We start from the raw sequence: 18407 nt of genomic DNA, 5'->3' as shown, positions 1-18407 counted from the left end.
TGATTCTGATTCTGATTCTGAAAAGGCCTGTCTATTGCTGTCCCGGTGCATCCCACTCCCCAAAACAAACCATGTCTAGGGGCTTATTCTTCCGAAGTCACATCCACAACATTATTTTTACACACGCTGTGTACCAAAACAGGAGTGTTCTAATGCATTAATCAGATTTTCTTTAAAACAGCCTTCTGAAAGGCTAGGTAAGCTGAAGGGAGGGCTCCAAGGTTGGGAGGTCATGGTATAAAAGTGAACAGGAGTCAGTGATTGCCACTCACACTTGCTACACGCTGTCAAGGATTACAGACGGCAGCAGAGAAGACTCATTGATTGAACCGAGGACACGGTAAGTGAGCTGACCAACTGCATATTAGTGTATGAACTGATAGTTGATGATGTGATGTTATCGGAGCACCAGCATTACAGGAACATTTTGACAGTTTTTACTTTATATGCCCTAACTGCTCAGATTGCAACCACAAAGGTATACTTCTTAAAATTAAGTCATGAAGTTATGAACTTCTTCAATGGTCCTTACCATTAAAATACACATCAACTGGTAAATTATGCAGAAATCAAATGCAGTAATGGGGATCTGAATAAAGGAATAATGAATAAAGGAATAAAATGTTCTTTTTAACCATTTCCTTTAATATATATCCTAATAGTCTTGTATCTATATCAGCATTCAGTAATATCATGTCCCTGTTTTTTTATTTGCAGACTGGATCTTTAAACTTGCAATCAACATGTCAAAGTGAGTATAAGGTCTTTTGATTCCATCCTTTTTTCAGAAGCTTTCCCAACATACAAAGTGATTTTCATCACAAATTCAAGTGTTCATGGTTCTGAATTGCAAGAACAAGAAATTGTGACAGAGTTGGATGTTATCAAAAGTGAGAAGATGCTGCTATTGTTTTAAAAAAAAGTAAACGATTCCCAAATAATATTTAAGCTTTATGTCAATACAACAAACAACTTTCATACACGGCTCAGGACTTGTGCACGGATCAAGGTGATGTTAACTTCACACAGAAGAAGCCCTTTGGCTTAAATGTGAAGAATTTAAAATCTTGGCAGAGGCATGCACTAGAGTCTGAGACACTCTTCTGACACTCAGGTATAGATAAATCCTGATTAAGGTGGATTGTGTGGATTTGATCTTGGGGGCGAGGTTTACAAGACAGAGGAAAAGTTTTAACAGGATTACTCGGCACACTACCAAAAGAGGCAAACACCCCCAAGGATTACTTGCTTGTTTAAGACTGTAGACACAGAGCAAAGGATTGCACTCACAGGGTTATGTAATATTAAGAGTACACTTAATGTTTTGGGATATTGATTCATAAATTAACATATTAACCAATAAATAGTCAACATCTAATTCAACACATTTAATCTGCACAGAATATAGGATTAGTTGCAATTAGGAGTATACCCCCAATATTAGTTTAGTTGAGTCAGTGCAATAAACAAAAACTATAAATTATAAATAACTGAATACTAAGAGTATAAGCATATTTTTCACTATATGCTACTGAGTGTAATTAGTTGACTTACCACTCTTGCTGTATAAGATTAGACACTTGCCGGCAGGTGCTTTTTCATCCTAGGTACTAATCCAAGCTCACAGGACTGAGGTGGGGGGCAGTGGGTGTCCTTTAATTGGAAATGACAGCTATCACAGCTAGTATGAGTTTAACACTTGGACCTCAAACCATAACAAAGGTGGAAAAGGAAACCTTTTTGCAACACATTTAGGAAAAAAATACTGTATAAAGGGAGATGACATTCAGTCTTCTGTGTTATTAAATGTCTTAAAGTGTGAAATAGCAGATCATTCACTGTCTTTTCCTTTTTTCTTTCTTTTCAGGGTATTCAAGAAGACCAGCGGCAACGGACATGTAAGTGGCCTCTATAATGTGCTCATTACAGGGTGACTCTTGGTTAAAGGGAGGAGTGCAATTTGTATGTAGCTCTTCCAAATCCCAGAAATAACTTCTGAAGTTCTGTAACCTTGGCAAAGGAATGACTGTTTTCCTCTCTGCGTTTCTCTGTTTCTCAGATTGCCCTGTACTTGGGGAAGCGAGACTTTGTGGACCATGTGGACTCAGTGGAAGTAGTTGGTGTGTAAAGCAAAGTCTTTTTCTGAATCCTCAAATTTGCTCACGCACAATAAATGTGTCTCTTTTTAATCTCATGTTTGGGTTTTCCTCCCGTTTGTAGACGGTGTTGTTAAAGTGGACCCTTCTGGTCTGGAAGGCAGAAAAGGTATTTCTATCCACATGACTGCCAATAATGATAGTTATGGGATATAATCTGAGGTTAAAAAAAAAAACATAAATAAATCATTTTTCTTTGCAGTATATGTGTACCTTGCTTGTGCCTTCCGCTATGGAAGCGATGACTTGGACGTCATCGGGCTGTCCTTCAGGAGAGACATCTGGATCAAGCGAGTTCAGGTGTATCCACCTACAGAAGCAGCCACAGCCAAAACACCAATGCAGGAATCCCTCATGAAGAAAGTAGGAGAGCAGGGATGTCCCTTTTCCTTCCAGGTGAAGAAGACATAACTTACTTAAATACAACATATAATCACACAGTATCTTCAGTGAAATGTTGCATTGATTTTCTCTGATTAATAGCGCCCTGTTTCTACTTGTTACAGTTGCCAACAGATCTGCCATGCTCAGTCTCCTTACAGCCTGGACCAAATGATGCTGGCAAGGTACTGCTACTCTCCGTCTTTTTTGTTTCCATTTTATTCTCTCCCATGCATTCCTTACATTTTTAATTTGTGCTCATGTTGTTCTGTTGTAGGCTTGTGGTGTGGACTTTGAGGTGAAAGCATACCTTGCCAACTCACCAGACAATGCAGATGAAGTCATTGAAAAGAAGTATGCATGCCCATAACCAAAGCTTAATTAACCACGTCATTAGGCTGAAGCAAAATGAAGGACATAAAGAGGACTAACTCTGATTCTTTTTGTCTTTGTTTTTAGGGACACGTGTCGCTTGATGATCCGCAAGATCCAGTTTGCACCAGCAACCAACAAGGCCGGACCCAAGGCTGAAATTTCCAAGCAGTTTATGATGACTGACAAACCTGTTCACCTGGAGGCATCTCTTGGCAAAGAGGTACATTTAAGCCTGTCTTTTTGTCTTTATATATTATATTTATAAAATATTTTGTATTAGAATATTCTAAACAAACTTCTCTTATATTCAGATTTACTACCACGGAGATCCAATTACTGTTAGTGTGAAAATCAACAATGAAACCGCCAAGGTTGTGAAGAAGATCAAAATCTCAGGTGAGTAGTGAGAGGGGGATTAAACATTGATTTTAATCACTTTTGTTTCTGTAGTTAAAAAAAAGGAAGAGACAGAAAATGAGTGTCTATATGTACTGGTGTGTCACGCATTTCTAACAGAGCTATTCAATTTTCTTTTAGTTGAGCAGTTAACAAGTGTGGTGCTGTACTCATCTGACACTTACACCAAGGCAGTGTGCACTGAGGAGTTTGGGTAAGGCTTTCATTCTATCAAATAAGGCTTATTATGAAAACTGGGGTCATTTCAGATTCTTTTAATTTACTTAGATAGCCATTTTCTGCCACATTAAATATCTGAGTCTGTCCTTTAATTGAACTGTATTTAGATGAAGTGTGTAACTTGCTGTGAAGTTAAACATCTATAATTATTTATATATTTATTGATGCATTTGATTGTTTTACACAGGGAGACAGTAAACGCCAACTCTACATTTGAGAAGACCCTCCAAATCACCCCTCTGCTGGCCAGCAACAAAGAGAAGAGGGGTCTTTCAGTGGACGGGCGGCTAAAAGATGAGGACACCCACCTAGCATCCACCACCTTGTAAGTCACCCTGGGTCTAACGTCAGAGAGCTTACAGGTTGTCATCCTCTTATTGAGGAGTGGTGATACAACTCCACACTGTGTCATCCACTTATGGTGACTTAGACCAAATCCTCCGGCTCTGAACGCTAAACTATTCCTGTCTCCTCACAGGAGCTCAGGGGAAAAGGAGATGCAGGGAATCATTGTATCCTATAAAGTCAAGATTAATCTGATGGTGTCCAGCGGAGGGTAAGACTTATGCAAGCTTAATGCTTTCTAATTTGTGTCTGATTGTGCAGACTAAAGCTGTTTCTAATTTTGCCTTTGTCACACTAAAGCCTGCTGGGTGGCCTGACAGCAAGGTAAATATTGATTGTATTACATTTGTACTACATGTCTAAGCACAAGTTACTTTAATGTGTGTTTTAATTCATTTCTTTTTTTGTAGCGATGTGACTTTGGAGCTTCCTCTGACTCTGATGTCCCCAAAACCTGCAGGTGAGTGTTGTTATTTCTACTTTAATTTGTCACTTAGATTTCTACTGAGACATTTCACTTGAACTAACCAGTATTAAACAATCTAAATGTTTGTTTCATGTCTCATGTTATCTTGTCATTGCATGCTACTGCTGTATCCTGAGCAGAAGTGTGAGTATAAAAGAGTCTCTGTGATAAACTTGTATTTGCCTGTAGCTTTGATGTTTGTGACATACTGCTGATAATTAACTCCTGTGTGTTTGTGTTTTATAACCTACAGCACATTGGATTAAAAGCCTTTTTAGTTCAGGTGAGGTCAACTCTAATTTAGTACGCTTCAGTGTTCCTCAAGGGCAACAACACAAGTGCTCTCTTTGAAATAGACCCCTAATGTGAGCAATGTAATGTCAGATCTAGTTCATGAAACATATCATCAAAACAATCAAGGGATGCTTAATTTCTAGGTCAAGCACTCACATCAGTAATGAGGTTGTGTCTTGTTGTATTCTAAAAGAAGCACTGATGTAACAGCCCTTGAATAAAGGCACTGTTCCATCCAACAACCATGTTGCATTTTTTTCCAATCTTATCTCCATTAGCTACTAATTCACCATAAGCACTCAGAAGGCACTTTCCTCTGGTGTCACACTCAGTGAAAAGCTTACATGTTGTTCTAATATTCTACTGCTGTACTCTAGGCCACATACTTAAAACACAGGGAATCAATTTCTCTTTATAAAATCACCTGTTCTTGATTTAGGAGCTACTTGAATAAATAAATGGAAATTCAAAAGCTGTATGTATGTAAAGAAAGAAAAAAAACGTATACACAGCTAGTTACCAAAAGCTTGATTATAACAGATTAGCTATGTAAGCATTCAACCAATTCCTTGCTCACATTTGTGTTACCTTTCTAGCATTACTGCAAGCTAGCTTACATTACCACCTTTGTTATATTGTGAAACTTCTTTGCCTTTTCTGTTTATTATCAAACAATGAACACAGTAGAACTATATAACTGCTTATGTGATTCCATCACTGAGTTACATCAGAGGAAGATGGCCACTGTGTAAACATGGTGAATAGCAGCATGTGTGTTGATTTGGAATATTGAGCAATTATTTCATATAATTGCTATTAGGGTATGCATTATGGACCATATTATTTAGCAACAAAATTGGTAGTGTGCATTATGTTAGAGTAACATGTCACCCATCCTTCCTCTGCTGCTTGTACATTTAGATTCAAAGCGTTTATTTATTTACCTTTATACTGTACCTATTGTTGTTTAGATGTTTTGTCCATTTCATGCCAACAGGACAGACATTTCAATCGAGACCATGGACGGTTGAAACAGCAAGTGAGAGAAAATCACCTCTCTGAAAGAAAACTCAGAACACAAAGGAACTCAACGTTAATGAAGAACTGCAGTGTGTTATCCTGTTGCAACAATGTTCTAATTTCCCCTGTTAAAATACAATTTTATTAGGCATTCCCATAAAAGCCCATAAGAAAAGTCTAAACTCCAGATGCTGTAATAGCAAAAAATTAAACATGGATTTTGCATCTTTCTTTACTTAAGAAAATGTCCCTTAGTAGAGTGTATGTTTTTTCTTATAATGTGCTATAAATATTAAACTGGAAAGCATTATTTATCCATAATCTTTATTGCTGTCATTAGAATCATGATGTTTTGTGAAAAATTTTACAGCTGTGGGCGGAATATTGTCTAAGATCTCCTTGCGTAAGTGTAATCTTGATTGTCATGAACGTGAATAAACACATTGTTTCCCCAATTACTCCCACGTTTTGTTTTTTCTTTAGTCACTTTTTTATACAGGATGCTTCACTGAATCAACAAAATCCTGTTTAGTGATGCCAATGAGCTGTAATGAATGTATATTCATAAAAATACTGGATTTCTCATAGCTCTAAGGATTACCACAAACAATATTCTGACATGTTTTAATCACTGCTGTGAATCACACAGCTAAAGGTAGTTTTTTTCCCCACATTTACACGGTTTTCCCGAGGCCTATTTGTCCCATAAATATGAGTCACATAGAAAGTCACTGCTAGACAGTGGTGGACAGTAACAGATTACATTTACTTGAGTACTTTACTTAAAGGCCCTGTGAGGAGTTTTGAACTGGCTGAGAAACAGACTGAAAATTATACTGATGCCTCTTTATGACCTTCAATAGCAAACAAGACCATCAGCAGCAACACTGACACCTTCTCTGTTGTCATTTTTAATGCCTGAAACCGTCGTGAGGGGGTAGGTGTCAGACCAGATGATGGACATCTTGCTTCAGAAACACCCTTCATTTGACCGTTTTCATGGAACATAATCACAGTGCCTGATAAAGTTGACTGTTAAAAGACAACAGGATGAGGCTTTTGTTGAAAACACTACTTTTGCATGTTTAGGACAAGAGAAAAGAGGCATCACTTTGTCCACAAGGGGGCGCCAGAATCGATACAAAACAAAAGTTCCTCACAGCAGCTTTAAGTACATGTTTTGAGTATCTGTACTTTACTTGAGTATTATTTTTGGGTGGTACTTATTACTTTTACTCCACTACATTTAGAAGACAGTTATTGTACTTTTTACTCCACTACATTTCTATCAGTGCTTGAGTTACTCGCTTCTTTTGCTCTGAAGTCAGCTCATGAATTTCCTTCTCTTTTCTGGAATCTGATCCCTCAGTTGAACGTGGAGCAACACAGACCAAATTTCACTCAGATCAGGCAGTTCATTTAGAGGTGGTAATGATGGCTATAATTCTCCACCTGAGCACCCATGGTCATATCTTCAGTCCGTGTTAGAGGTTTTTAAAATGAAGAATGATGTGTATCGTTTGAAATGTTCACCTTGTCTCACACTCTGCCCAAACATACAAAATTCCCTGTCCAACCTGAGAAAGCGTGTTGAGCTACATTTGTTAAATTCCAGATGAACATTTCAAACTAAGTTTTCTGTGCTTGGAGTAACTTAGTTCCTGTTTTTATTCCATGGTCTAGTTTTTAGAGATTTCGAGTAATGGTTTCTAAATAAACATAATTTAACAGAATATACTCCTATGTATTCTTGACTGCATTCATGTATTTTGAAAATACAACGTTTAGAGATATTTTTAAAAGTACTTTGAATACGTAAGTATTTTTAAAAGCAAGTACTCCAGGACTTTAACTTGAGTAATAATTTGACTGAACAACTTTTACTTGTATTGGAGTAATATTTGACATGGAGTATGATACTTTGACTTAAGTAATGATGCTGTGTACTTTGTCCACCACTGCCCATAACTATGAGTCACATAGAAAGTCACTGCTAGACAGCTTGTTGCTCTCGGCTAAAGATTTTAACATAGCTTTAATGAAATGCCAAATTAACTAGAAAGGTTGCATTTCCTGAAAGCAAATGCGTTGAAATGCTGAAGCTGAAGGCTGAAAGCTGTGAAACACAGCTGAACATGTGGAAGATTAGTAGAAGTAGTTGAATTAGTGGAAGTACAAGAAGTGGAAGGAGAGGAAGTTGAAGAAGTGGAAGAAGTGGACAAAGGAGAAGAAGTTGAAGGAGTGGAAAAAGTAGAAGTGGAAAAAGGTGAAGGAGTGGAAAAGGGAGAAAAAGTGAAAAAGGAGAAGAAGTGAATAAAGTGGAAAAATTAAAAAGAAGTTGAAGTGTTAGAAGTAGTAGCACCTATAAACTGCTTGACAAACTATGGAAATGTCTTACTTGTATGTGTCTGTGTGTGTGTGTGTGTGTGTGTGTGTTTGTGTGTGTGTGTGTTTGTGTTTTATTAGTCACTGATGAGGTCATCTGAATCACCTGTGTGTGCGTGCGTGTGTGTCTGTGTGTGTGTGTGTATGTCTGTGTGTGTGTGTGTTTGTGTGTGCATGCGTGCTTGTGTTTGTCACTCACTGATGAGGTCATCTTAATCACCTGTGTGTGTTTGTGTGTGTGTTTGTGTTTTATTAGTCACTGATGAGGTCGTTTGAATCACCTGTGTGTGCGTGCGTGCGTGTGTGTCTGTGTGTGTCTGTGTGTGTGTGTGTTTGTGTGTGCATGCGTGCTTGTGTTTGTCACTCATTGATGAGGTCATCTTAATCACCTGTGTGTGTTTGTGTGTGTGTGTGTTTGTGTTTGTCACTCACTGAGGAGGTCATCTGAATCACCTGTGTGTGCGTGCTTGTGTGTCTGTGTGTGTGTGTGTGTGTGTGTGTGTGTGTGTGTGTTTGTGTGTGCATGCGTGCTTGTGTTTATCACTCACTGATGAGGTCATCTTAATCACCTGTGTGTGTTTGTGTGTGTGTGTGTGTTTGTGTTTGTCACTCACTGAGGAGGTCTCCTGAATCACCTGTGTGTGTGTGCTTGTGTGTCTGTGTGTGTGTGTGTGTGTGTGTTTGTGTGTGCATGCGTGCTTGTGTTTATCACTCACTGATGAGGTCATCTTAATCACCTGTGTGTGTTTGTGTGTGTGTGTGTTTGTGTTTGTCACTCACTAAGGAGGTCATCTGAATCACCTGTGTGTGCGTGCTTGTGTGTCTGTGTGTGTCTGTGTGTGTGTGTGTTTGTGTGTGCATGCGTGCTTGTGTTTATCACTCACTGATGAGGTCATCTTAATCACCTGTGTGTGTTTGTGTGTGTGTGTGTGTTTGTGTTTGTCACTCACTGAGGAGGTCATCTGAATCACATGTGTGTGCGTGTGTCTTTGTGTCAGTCAGAACTGATGAGGTCATCTGAATCACCTGTGTCTGCTTGTGTGTGTGTGTGTGTGTGTGTGTGTGTGTGTGTGTGTGTGTGTGTGTGTGTGTGTGTGTGTATGTGTTTGTGTTTGTCACTCACTGAGGAGGTCATCTGAATCACATGTGTGTGCGTGTGTCTTTGTGTCAGTCAGAACTGAGGAGGTCATCTGAATCACCTGTGTCTCCAACTGTCATTAACTGTTTCCATTGTGATGGGACCAGCTGTGTAACTGCTGTGTGACAGTTGATTAAGAATGGGATTCATGGACTAAATTAGGGTCTACAAATGCCAACACTATGTAATAGCTATCAGAAAAAGGATCAAACCATGAGCATCCAAAGACCCTGATGAACACAGTGATATGTTTTTCATGTCTGTACAGTCAGAAATGTAGTCAGGGCAGCGAGTTAAGAAAAGTGAAACTTTTGCTGCCCTCCAGAAATATTTAACATTACGGCAGATGGCGAGCAGAGAGACTTTCTCTGACAGTTGGTGACCCTGGTGGCTCAACGGTACAATCTTTTGCTTTGGTTACCTCTTTAACAGAAGCAGGAGAAGACAGGGGACGTTTTGATGTCTTATTTGTGTATGTGGAGTGAAATTTGTGGATTTTCTGGCAATTTTTCCAGAGGCCATGTCCCATTTTTTCCCTAGCCTGCCCACTCTAAGTTTTGAACCTCTCACTCTGCCCACCAGAGTTCCACCCCACACACACCAATGTTAAAGTGAGGGAAGAGCTGAAATTTGATGAATTTTTGAACAGTGAAATCTGTGAAACTGTGAAAGGTATCAAAAAAGTGAAACAAGTGTAGATAGCTGAAAGTCTTGTGAACAGTTTAAAGTTTGAATGGAGTCTATAAGTGAAAGTATGCTGAAGCTATGAGCTGTAGTAGTTGAAGAAGTTGAAGTGGATTTGAAGATTCCGCCCCATCTGTTTCAATGTTAAAATAAAGGTTAAATAAAGTTGAATAATTCAAAAAGTATAAGGGTTAAATATGTGAAAAGATATAGCCTGCGAATGGTGAGGAAGCTGAATAGTTTAAAAGTTGAACGGTGAAAATCTGACAAAATTTGAAGGCTGTGAAAGCGGTCACGGAAGTGGAATAATAATAAGTTTAAAGTAGAAGAACAATATGTTGAAATGCTCAGCATTTCAACATAATTAAGCTCGAATCAGTCAAAGTAAGCCAACTAGGAATGTGCGAAACACATATCTGCTGATTAAAAAAAATGCAAGGAAACATTACTCTATAAACATAAAGGATAAATGACTATATGTTTAATGAAATCTGTGCATGTTATAATGCTTTTGGTTATGTCTGTCGGTCTACTCTTTGCCTCTTGGTGCGCTGTTTCTCTCTTTCACGTGTAAGAAAACATAGCTCTGGCTGGAGCTGGATAAAGATACAGTCCTTGCTCCTCTCCGGTCTAGACATCACATCATTAGCCAAGTCAGCTAGTTAGCTGCTTCTTTTTCTGTCAAAATGTCAACCACGACCGGCGGTGGAGAGTTTGGCAACCCTCTCCGAAAGTTCAAGCTCGTCTTTCTTGGCGAACAGAGTGGTAAGCAGAGAGAAGTTCACTTAAACCGAGTACTAATGTGGTCGGATGTTGGGGATGTGTCAGAAGAAGTGGCTAAAGATTTAACGGAGCCAACTAGCTTCTCTAGCTAGTTTGATGAAAGTTACCCACCGAGTAATCCACCGAAAGTGATGCTGCGATGAGAGGTGTCAATATTAGATGTCAACATAGTGTGAAAAGGATCCTGATGTGTTTAAAAGACAATAATATCACAGTTATTATGTCATTGTATAGCTTACCATTGGTCAAGCGCTAAGCTAGCAAAACATATAGACGGCTAACGACAGACACCAATCAGACGTAGATTGACCATTTCATATCTTTGATGAATGTAATTTACCTTCAGATATGTTTACCCGTGATTTGCTTATAGGTTGTAGTTCACTAGCATCATCACACTACAGTGAACCCTCAGCTAACGGTGATGTTAGCCGGTTTAAATCTTTTTAGCTAGGAGTTAGCTAGCTAGGCAGTAACCACACTAAGCTGGAACACGCTACCTTAATGAAATGTGGTTTTCAGGAGCTACACTCAATCTTCCTTCTAAATTAAATACAAAATAGGACGTCTCATAATATTCAATTCAACCTCGAGTTGGTGCTATGGACTCACTAGCACTTAGCTTCCCACAGCAGCGAGCTTGCCAGCGCCACGTCGGCTAGTGGAAGTGTTAATGGTTTGACTAGTCGGCCTTTTCCCAACATGTAACCGCACCCTCTTTGGGGCTCATACCTGACATTGTAAAACATAACTGGGACCAAGAGCTGATTGTCGTGTGGCCAATGATGTTTTTATTCACGAATAAATGCAAGAAGTGGAGCTATGTATCATTTTCTAAATGTCGTGGCTCCACCCATACTGCCAGCTCAGCGTGTGGGTTCAGCAGTCCACATTGTATCCATGATAAAAAGCCTTTACTCATCATGTCTGACACGAGCATTACTGATTTGTTTTTTTTACGATACAAACTTACAATGAATGTAAAAGGATCGAAGTAATTTGATATCTAGTTAAGTTGATTTTTTCTTGTAATATACATTCTCTCCGTCACCACACACACACACACACACACACACACCACACACACACCACACGAGTATGTTTCATGGAACATGATCTAATCCAGGGGCTCAAACTCATTTCAGTTCAGGGGCCACATCCAGCCCAAGTTGATCTAAAGTGGGCCGGACCAGCAAAATCATAACATAATAACCTATAAATAATGACAACTCTACATTTTCCCCTTCGTTTTAGTGCAAAAAAGTACAAGTCCATTCTGTAATGTTCACATTTAATGAACTATCTCTCTACAAAAACAGCTGTTGTATTTTCACCATGATGAGTCTCATAGTGGGGCCTGCTGAGAACACACCAAACCACAGGTTACCCATTCACCTGACACAGAGTGTAATGTTTACATCAAAGAACAGAGAGATTATAATAATGAAGGTAAAGTTAAATATTTTGAACCCCTCAGCTCCAGCATGAACAGTCTACTTGCTGGACAGTGTTGTATGCAGGGGTGTAGTGCTAGTGTTAGTAGTTAGTGGATCATCTTATAGTGCTCTAAAAAGTCTTAATGAATCTCCACCAGATTATGCAAACAGCTAGTAATCTATTTTTTCACTTTAAGAAAAAAAGTCCCGGAGCACCGTTCAGGGCGCTCCGTAAGTACTATGATTGTATGCGACCCCCAGAGGACAAATTTGAAATAGTAGTCACTTTTATTAAAAAAATGCAGTTAATGTCTTCTCTGTAATTTTTTCAATTTGCAAAGTCGTTCCACGGGCCGGATTGGAACCTCTGGCGGACGGCCCACGGACCGCATGTTTGACACCCCTGATCTAATCTGTTTTTGTATTTGCACAGTTGGAAAACCTCACTCATCACCAGGTTTATGTATGACAGTTTCGACAACACTTATCAGGTAATCACTATGAAACACTGATGTTTTTAGATGCAAATGCTAAACAGATGTCTTGAAACAAATTGACTTAATACAATGCTGTTTTTTTACAGGCAACAATTGGCATTGACTTTTTATTCAAAAACCATGTACCTAGAAGATCGCACGGTAAGCCCTGCATATTTCATTGTAATTGTCATCATTCTAATTGTTGTAAATTTAAACTGTTGGAAAACTAAAAGCATGCATTTGCTTTATTGGTAGTAGCCACCATTTACTTCCCTTTCACCATTTCATATTGATTTAATATTCTCCTAGATTTTTCTGTTCATTTTGTTAGACATGTGATCAAGTTATTAGTTCCCATCATTATTTCAAGTTTTGTTTTCCTTCCATCCCCTGGCTGGGTCACGAAAACACCCCACTCCACACCTTCACTCATTCATTTCACGGCTGGCCACAGATTCGGCTGCAGCTCTGGGATACAGCCGGACAGGAGCGTTTCCGCAGCCTCATCCCCAGTTACATCCGCGACTCAGCTGCTGCTGTGGTGGTTTATGACATAGCCAGTAGGTATCATGGCCGAGCCTCGCCTCCTTGTCCTTCACTCAGTTTGTGGAAGGACTACAAGAAGAACTTTAACTAGCATGGCTAACACCACTGGACAGCATGATAATCCAGACTGTTTGCATCAGCCATGTGATACTAAAGCATCTCTGCAGCTATGTCCATGGGGTCTCTGCTTCCCAAAAGCTGTAACCAATGAGGCTAGTGGAAGGGAATTACGGAACATGTCTTCAAATAGGACCTCATGGGCAGAGATTCTCAGAAGCAGCACTAGATAATGACTCAGCAGGGCCTTCTTTAACATTTCTTTTATTTTTTTTGCATGCTGGCCATTTCTCCATAAAAGACCATTTTCACCTCTGCTTGGCTTGCAGTTCCTTTATGTCCGTCCTTTTTTCCCCCACTGTCTTGATCCAAACTTCCCTTCTTTTATCTCCACCTCCTTGTCCTTTCTTTCCTCCGCTCCAATCTTCAGGTCCGACTCCAACTTTGGGACACTGCTGGACAGGAGCGTTTTCGTAGCCTAATTCCCAGCTACATCCGTGACTCTACCATTGCCGTGGTTGTTATGACATCACCAGTGAGTCAGGGCTGCAAACTTAAACTTTCTGTAGGGGTCTAGATCAAATTGAAGGGAGCTTGGCTTTGTTGCTGTTTAATATATCTCTATAACAAATAACCTTCAGTATCCCTTGGGTAAATTTCACTCTAAGCTTCTTCTCTTAATGCTTTTGCTTACTAACACAATAACTTAGTAACTAAAAGACGTTGACTTAATGTCCTATGTCTTTTTAATAATGGTTTATCGCTGCTTGTGCACACTTTTTACAATAGCTGGCAAACCAAATACATTGTGGAGCTGCATGTTTTAAATTTGCAACCTAATCTTGTGTGTGTGTGTGCTTTTTTAATCCACAGATCTCAATTCATTCCAGCAAACATCAAAATGGATTGATGATGTTAGAACAGAGAGAGGAAGCGATGTCATTATCATGCTTGTTGGGAACAAAACAGACTTGGCGGATAAAAGGTACACAGTTGTGAAAGATGTGTGAAAGAGTGTAATGATAAGTTTTAATATTACATTAAGATTGGAAGACAAATAGACACACTGTTTAGCTCTACATCTGTTAGAATATATTTAGCATGAAGTATTAAAGCATATGAACTCTGCCAAAGCCTGGAATCCCACTTTTCTTCCCTTCAGTGCATCTCATCCAATTTTGACTTATCATCCCTTGGTATTTTGCATTCTCCAGCCTTTTTGTAAATATTGAAGCACTTTTATTTAAGTATTTCTTATGATTTGACCATTTTTCTGTTCTTTACCTTCCTTTTTTTGTTCACCTTTTCTGCCCTGTTCTCTCCATGTCATTTTGATTTTTTTTTGTGTGTGTTTCCCCCCTCAACATCACACTCCACTCCACTCCACTCCCCCCCCCATCCCTCCCTGGGCAACCATGGCAGGCAAGTTTCTGTTGAGGCGGCAGAGGAGGAAAGCTCGAGAGCTCAATGTGATGTACATAGAGACCAGTGCCAAGGCTGGTTATAACGTCAAACAGGTTGGTGTCCAGCAGCAACAGCAGGCGTAATACTGACAAATAGTCCCGACAGACATTAGGTCCTGTAGGTCAGTGAGGGTCAAACTGTTCCATCTGGGACATACAGCTCTTCCATGAATTCATTATACAGATCAGTGTGGCTGGTGATTGAATGAGTGGATTTTTTTTTTCCTGCTGCTTCATCTTTACTCAGCACAGCAGCTTCTCTCCCTTTGTCTACCTCTCTGTCTGTCTTTGCTATAACTAAAACTAACCTCTCTCTCTTTTCCACCCAGAATAAGATTCTGTGTTGAGCTTTCTTTGTCTCTCTCTCTCTCTCTCTCTCTCCTCTCTCTCTCTCTCTCTCTCTCCTCTATTTTCTCTCTCTCTTTCTCTCTCTTTCTCTCTCTTTCTCTTTGCCTTCTTATGGACTTTCCTCTCTGCAATGTGTCTTTCCATATCTATCCGTTCGTCCACCCCCCTGCCCCCTCTCTGCTTCTACCTGAGCAGACAGATCACCACGGAGGAGGGCGAGCAGAGAGCTAAGGAACTGAATGTCATGTTCATTGAAACCAGCGCAAAGACTGGCTACAATGTCAAACAGGTAGAGACTCTGATCTCTAAAGGTAGTCGAGCTAATTCTGCCCCTCCGCTCTTTTTTTTTCCACTTTTTATTTTCTCCCTCTTTTGGCTGAACACAACATGTCTTAGCCTTTCAGTACATTCTGTTATCAGTCGTGTTTTTTCCTCCCACAGACTTTGCTTTATGAGTCCTCTTGGTCTGCACAGGATTACTGCTACTGTGTGTATTTTCTGCTCGAGTTCGTTTTTGTCTGATTCACTATAAATTTTCAGCTTTTCACAACGTTTCTGTAAAACTAAAATGGATTTGCTGAGTGGGGGAGTTAGCACGGCAGCCTTCACTTTCAAGCTGTTATCTAACCAGGGATTCAAATCACATTCGGTATCACTGCTTTAATGCTTGTTGTGTTTGAGTGTTAATAATGAAATATATTATTTAGGTGTGACTTGTTATAACTTAGATCACTCTCTGTCTATGCCAGGAAAGCCTGTTGATTGTAGAGTGGTTAACATGAGTACAGTAGGTACAAATAAATGTATCAAACACAATTTTTCTGCACAGTTTCACGCTACATCAATATTCTCTGAATGCCTGATTTTTTATTTAGTCACTGAAGTTAAAATAATTGAATTTTATTATAGGCCTAATGTGGTTAACATGACTTTGCTGAAATACCTTAATTTTCACACACAGGGCTAAACATTTCTCTCTGATTGCTTATGTAGAAACACCCTTTTCTGACTTCATTTTGCATTATAATTCATTCTTAAAGGACCTTTTTCAACCATGTTCAGCTCCTTCATTCCTCTGACTTTGTTTTGCAGCTGTTCCGCCGCGTCGCTGCCGTCATTGCCAGGATGGCAGCACACCAGAGAAAAGCAAAGAGGACAGATCCTTTTAAAAACTGCTTTCATCAAAAATTGCTATCTTACTCAAGCTCAGGGCCGTGCTTTAATGCTATAATTACAGACAAGCTGGTTACAGGCATCTTCTACTTCACTCAGCAGAAAAGAGAGGAACGTCCAAGCAGGAGATGTCTGCCAGATACACTGCAGAAATACGGAAGTGAAATTTGCACAATCATTCACTTTGTTTCTTAACCAAGTCCTCTCAGTGATCGACATCAAACTGGAGAAACAGCCAGAGATGACTGTCACCGAGAGCAGCTGCTCATGCTAGTACACCTTACCCTCACCCAGCCTGTCTCCTCCACACCAACAGCTTGTCTCTCAGTGGCCACTCTCTCCACCCATGGCACACTGCCACTGGGATGGAGGGCCTGTCTTTCTCTTGTTTTTTTTTTTCCTCTCAACTCAGTGACTTTCAGATTAACTGTGTGATGTGCGTTACTGTATTGAAACAGCTTATCTGGAGAAAAAAAAAGGTTCAAAAGTTAACATTTAAAATGAGAGTAATTTAAATGATATGTTCAGATTTTCATCCAGTTGCATGGCATTAAATAGGATTGCAGACTGGCATAGCTAACCGCTCATGGGTTATTCAACAGTTTGGATTCTTAGTGTCTGTTACTCTTGTCCTTGTTGTAAAGTAATACTGCTTGGGATTATTTAATGACTCTGCAAGGTTGAATTCTGAGCCGTTTGCATCAGACTTTTTTGTTTTAATGGAGAGTTTGCCTACAGCTGTTCTATTCTCTCAAAATATTTCTTGACTTTTTTTTCTTACCTTGAGGATGTAGACCAGATTTAACCAGTAAATTAACATCCTTGCTACTTATTGTGTTACCACATTGAGCTAATAGGCAACTGATACTTTAGTGTTTAATTCTAACCTGCTGAAGACTTTAACTGCCAAATACAAGAGTGTGTTGGTAGTGACACCAAAATTTAACCATCTGAGACCTTATTCAAATCTGCTGAAGGGATGTGTAACCAAGTAATAAGGAAATACATATCCATCGCATCAAAGAAAAGGTCATCCCAAGTTTTAATAGAAAGCTACTAACCTGAAGCTAGCTGTCGCATAAAAACTATAGCAATCGTCTTTCTGATGTTAAAATTAGCTGCACGTGTACTAACCTGTCTGAGGAGGAGTTTTAAGTTTTTAGATACCCCTGATGTAGGAATTTACAAAAAAAAGCCAGTGTTACGTTTTTCCACGCTGTTGGAAAGTTGTCACTTTTGGTCGCTATGACCCATACCCACCATCTCATCGATGATTTGTGTTGTGTTGATGACCACTATTGCACGAACATGCAGCATGCTCACCTTGCAGGATTTCTATTGGATAAGAACACAGATGCCTTGCTTGTTGTTCACCAACGTTGTGCACTGAATCAAGCCACAATATTGTAAATATGAGAGAAGCCTGCTGACTGGTTCATGGCTTCACTAGTTGTTTGTAGAGCTGGTAGATTCAAGAGTTTGTCCTCAGATACAGCTTAACGCTTACTAACACCATGCTGTAAAAAGTGCTGAGAAGTTAGCTGCAGTATCCTTCGCTGTATTGCTCTTGCCTGTGTAGGACTATTGGTTTTATGTGTTTATTTATTTATAACTTGGACATACAGATAACGTTGTATGCTTGACCAAAAGTTCAGAAGCTGACACGCATGTTGAACAGTTTATTTATTTATTGTTTGCGTGTCTGCTGGGGATCCACAGAAAGAGACATATAGGCCTGATACTTTTTCTTGTCTGTTACACTGCTAAAAACCTAACTTTTTGCAGTGTGTGTAGTCAGTAACTCAGTTTACAGTTGCAAGTAAAGGCTGCAATCTCTGAGACACACCACACACACTTACTCACACAGTGTAACACAAACCACTAACTAGCCATAGCAAAACAAAAGACACTGGTCATTTGCTGTAGCTTGTTTTGAAAAGTCCACGTTTTAAACTGGTATTTAATTACATTGAACAACCATTTTTAACTTGAGCAGCTCTTCTATTACTCGTCACTGACTAAATACTCAGCTTTGTGCTCTTCTGAATTGTGTCTGTCCATTGAAATATTGCTGTCTACTCGTTGTTAGCAACGTTTGTGTGAATAATGTACTATACTATCTGATGTATAAAAAGGAGAGGTTAAAGAAACACAAGTGTAGACCTATCACATGGAATAAATAAAGATATTTCACCAAAATTGAACATCTGTTGCCTATCTCTCTGGGAAGTATTTGTTCAAA

General features: G+C 39.4%; 3 protein-coding genes across 8 annotated transcripts in view; 2 read left to right on the top strand and 1 right to left on the bottom strand.

The window, feature by feature from the left end:
* inppl1b (inositol polyphosphate phosphatase-like 1b) overlaps positions 1–11299 on the bottom strand; it is a 36012-nt gene extending 24713 nt beyond the window's left edge. The window contains exons 1-3 of one of the 3 annotated variants that reach the window (XM_034689325.1): positions 11276–11299; positions 5598–5722; positions 2370–2545 (exon numbers count right to left, since the gene is read on the bottom strand). The gene's annotated coding sequence lies outside the window, so the exon portion shown is untranslated. Of the gene's footprint in view, positions 1–2369; positions 2546–5597; positions 5723–11275 lie in introns of those variants that run through there. The other 2 variants (XM_034689327.1, XM_034689326.1) reach the window with 2 other exon arrangements.
* On the top strand, positions 236–6128 carry arr3b (arrestin 3b, retinal (X-arrestin)). Its single transcript, XM_034689328.1, has 18 exons — positions 236–340; positions 718–751; positions 1868–1898; positions 2060–2120; positions 2221–2265; positions 2359–2552; positions 2663–2722; positions 2815–2891; positions 2997–3132; positions 3224–3308; positions 3450–3522; positions 3736–3873; positions 4027–4104; positions 4194–4217; positions 4304–4353; positions 4500–4503; positions 4613–4642; positions 5651–6128. The coding sequence occupies exons 2-17, from the start codon at positions 744–746 to the stop codon at positions 4623–4625; spliced, it is 1077 nt and encodes a 358-aa protein (XP_034545219.1). The 5' UTR covers positions 236–340; positions 718–743; the 3' UTR covers positions 4626–4642; positions 5651–6128.
* Positions 10439–18369, top strand: rab41 (RAB41, member RAS oncogene family). 4 transcript variants are annotated; one of them, XM_034689329.1, is made up of 8 exons: positions 10439–10645; positions 12533–12590; positions 12683–12737; positions 13033–13138; positions 14055–14166; positions 15188–15281; positions 16085–16150; positions 16375–18369. In XM_034689329.1, exons 1-8 carry the CDS (start codon positions 10567–10569, stop codon positions 16375–16377), a joined length of 573 nt encoding a protein of 190 aa, XP_034545220.1. In that variant the 5' UTR covers positions 10439–10566; the 3' UTR covers positions 16378–18369. The 4 variants fall into 4 exon arrangements, with proteins under 4 accessions (XP_034545220.1, XP_034545221.1, XP_034545223.1 ...); XM_034689330.1 differs by lacking the exons at positions 13033–13138; positions 16085–16150; positions 16375–18369 and adding exons at positions 13612–13716; positions 14604–14698 and having other exon boundaries at positions 10446–10645; XM_034689332.1 differs by lacking the exons at positions 16085–16150; positions 16375–18369 and adding an exon at positions 14604–14698 and having other exon boundaries at positions 10447–10645.
* The last annotated feature ends 38 nt before the right edge of the window (positions 18370–18407 follow it).

The sequence above is a fragment of the Notolabrus celidotus genome, chromosome 8 (assembly GCF_009762535.1).
Source record: "Notolabrus celidotus isolate fNotCel1 chromosome 8, fNotCel1.pri, whole genome shotgun sequence".
In the NCBI taxonomy this organism is placed as follows: domain Eukaryota; kingdom Metazoa; phylum Chordata; class Actinopteri; order Labriformes; family Labridae; genus Notolabrus; species Notolabrus celidotus.
This window is presented reverse-complemented; position numbering and strand designations above follow the sequence as displayed.

What these genes read in the sequence shown, in the direction of transcription:
- arr3b (XM_034689328.1), top strand. An exon ending in AGACCAGCGGCAACGGACAT is followed by an intron (nt 1,899 to 2,059) that starts GTAAGTGGCCTC and finishes TCTGTTTCTCAG; the next exon opens with ATTGCCCTGTACTTGGGGAA. An exon ending in GAAGAAGATCAAAATCTCAG is followed by an intron (nt 3,309 to 3,449) that starts GTGAGTAGTGAG and finishes ATTTTCTTTTAG; the next exon opens with TTGAGCAGTTAACAAGTGTG.
- rab41 (XM_034689329.1), top strand. Translation starts at nt 10,567, where the DNA reads ATGTCAACCACGACCGGCGGTGGAGAGTTTGGCAACCCTCTCCGAAAG. An exon ending in GTTTCGACAACACTTATCAG is followed by an intron (nt 12,591 to 12,682) that starts GTAATCACTATG and finishes GTTTTTTTACAG; the next exon opens with GCAACAATTGGCATTGACTT. An exon ending in GGTGGTTTATGACATAGCCA is followed by an intron (nt 13,139 to 14,054) that starts GTAGGTATCATG and finishes TTTAATCCACAG; the next exon opens with ATCTCAATTCATTCCAGCAA.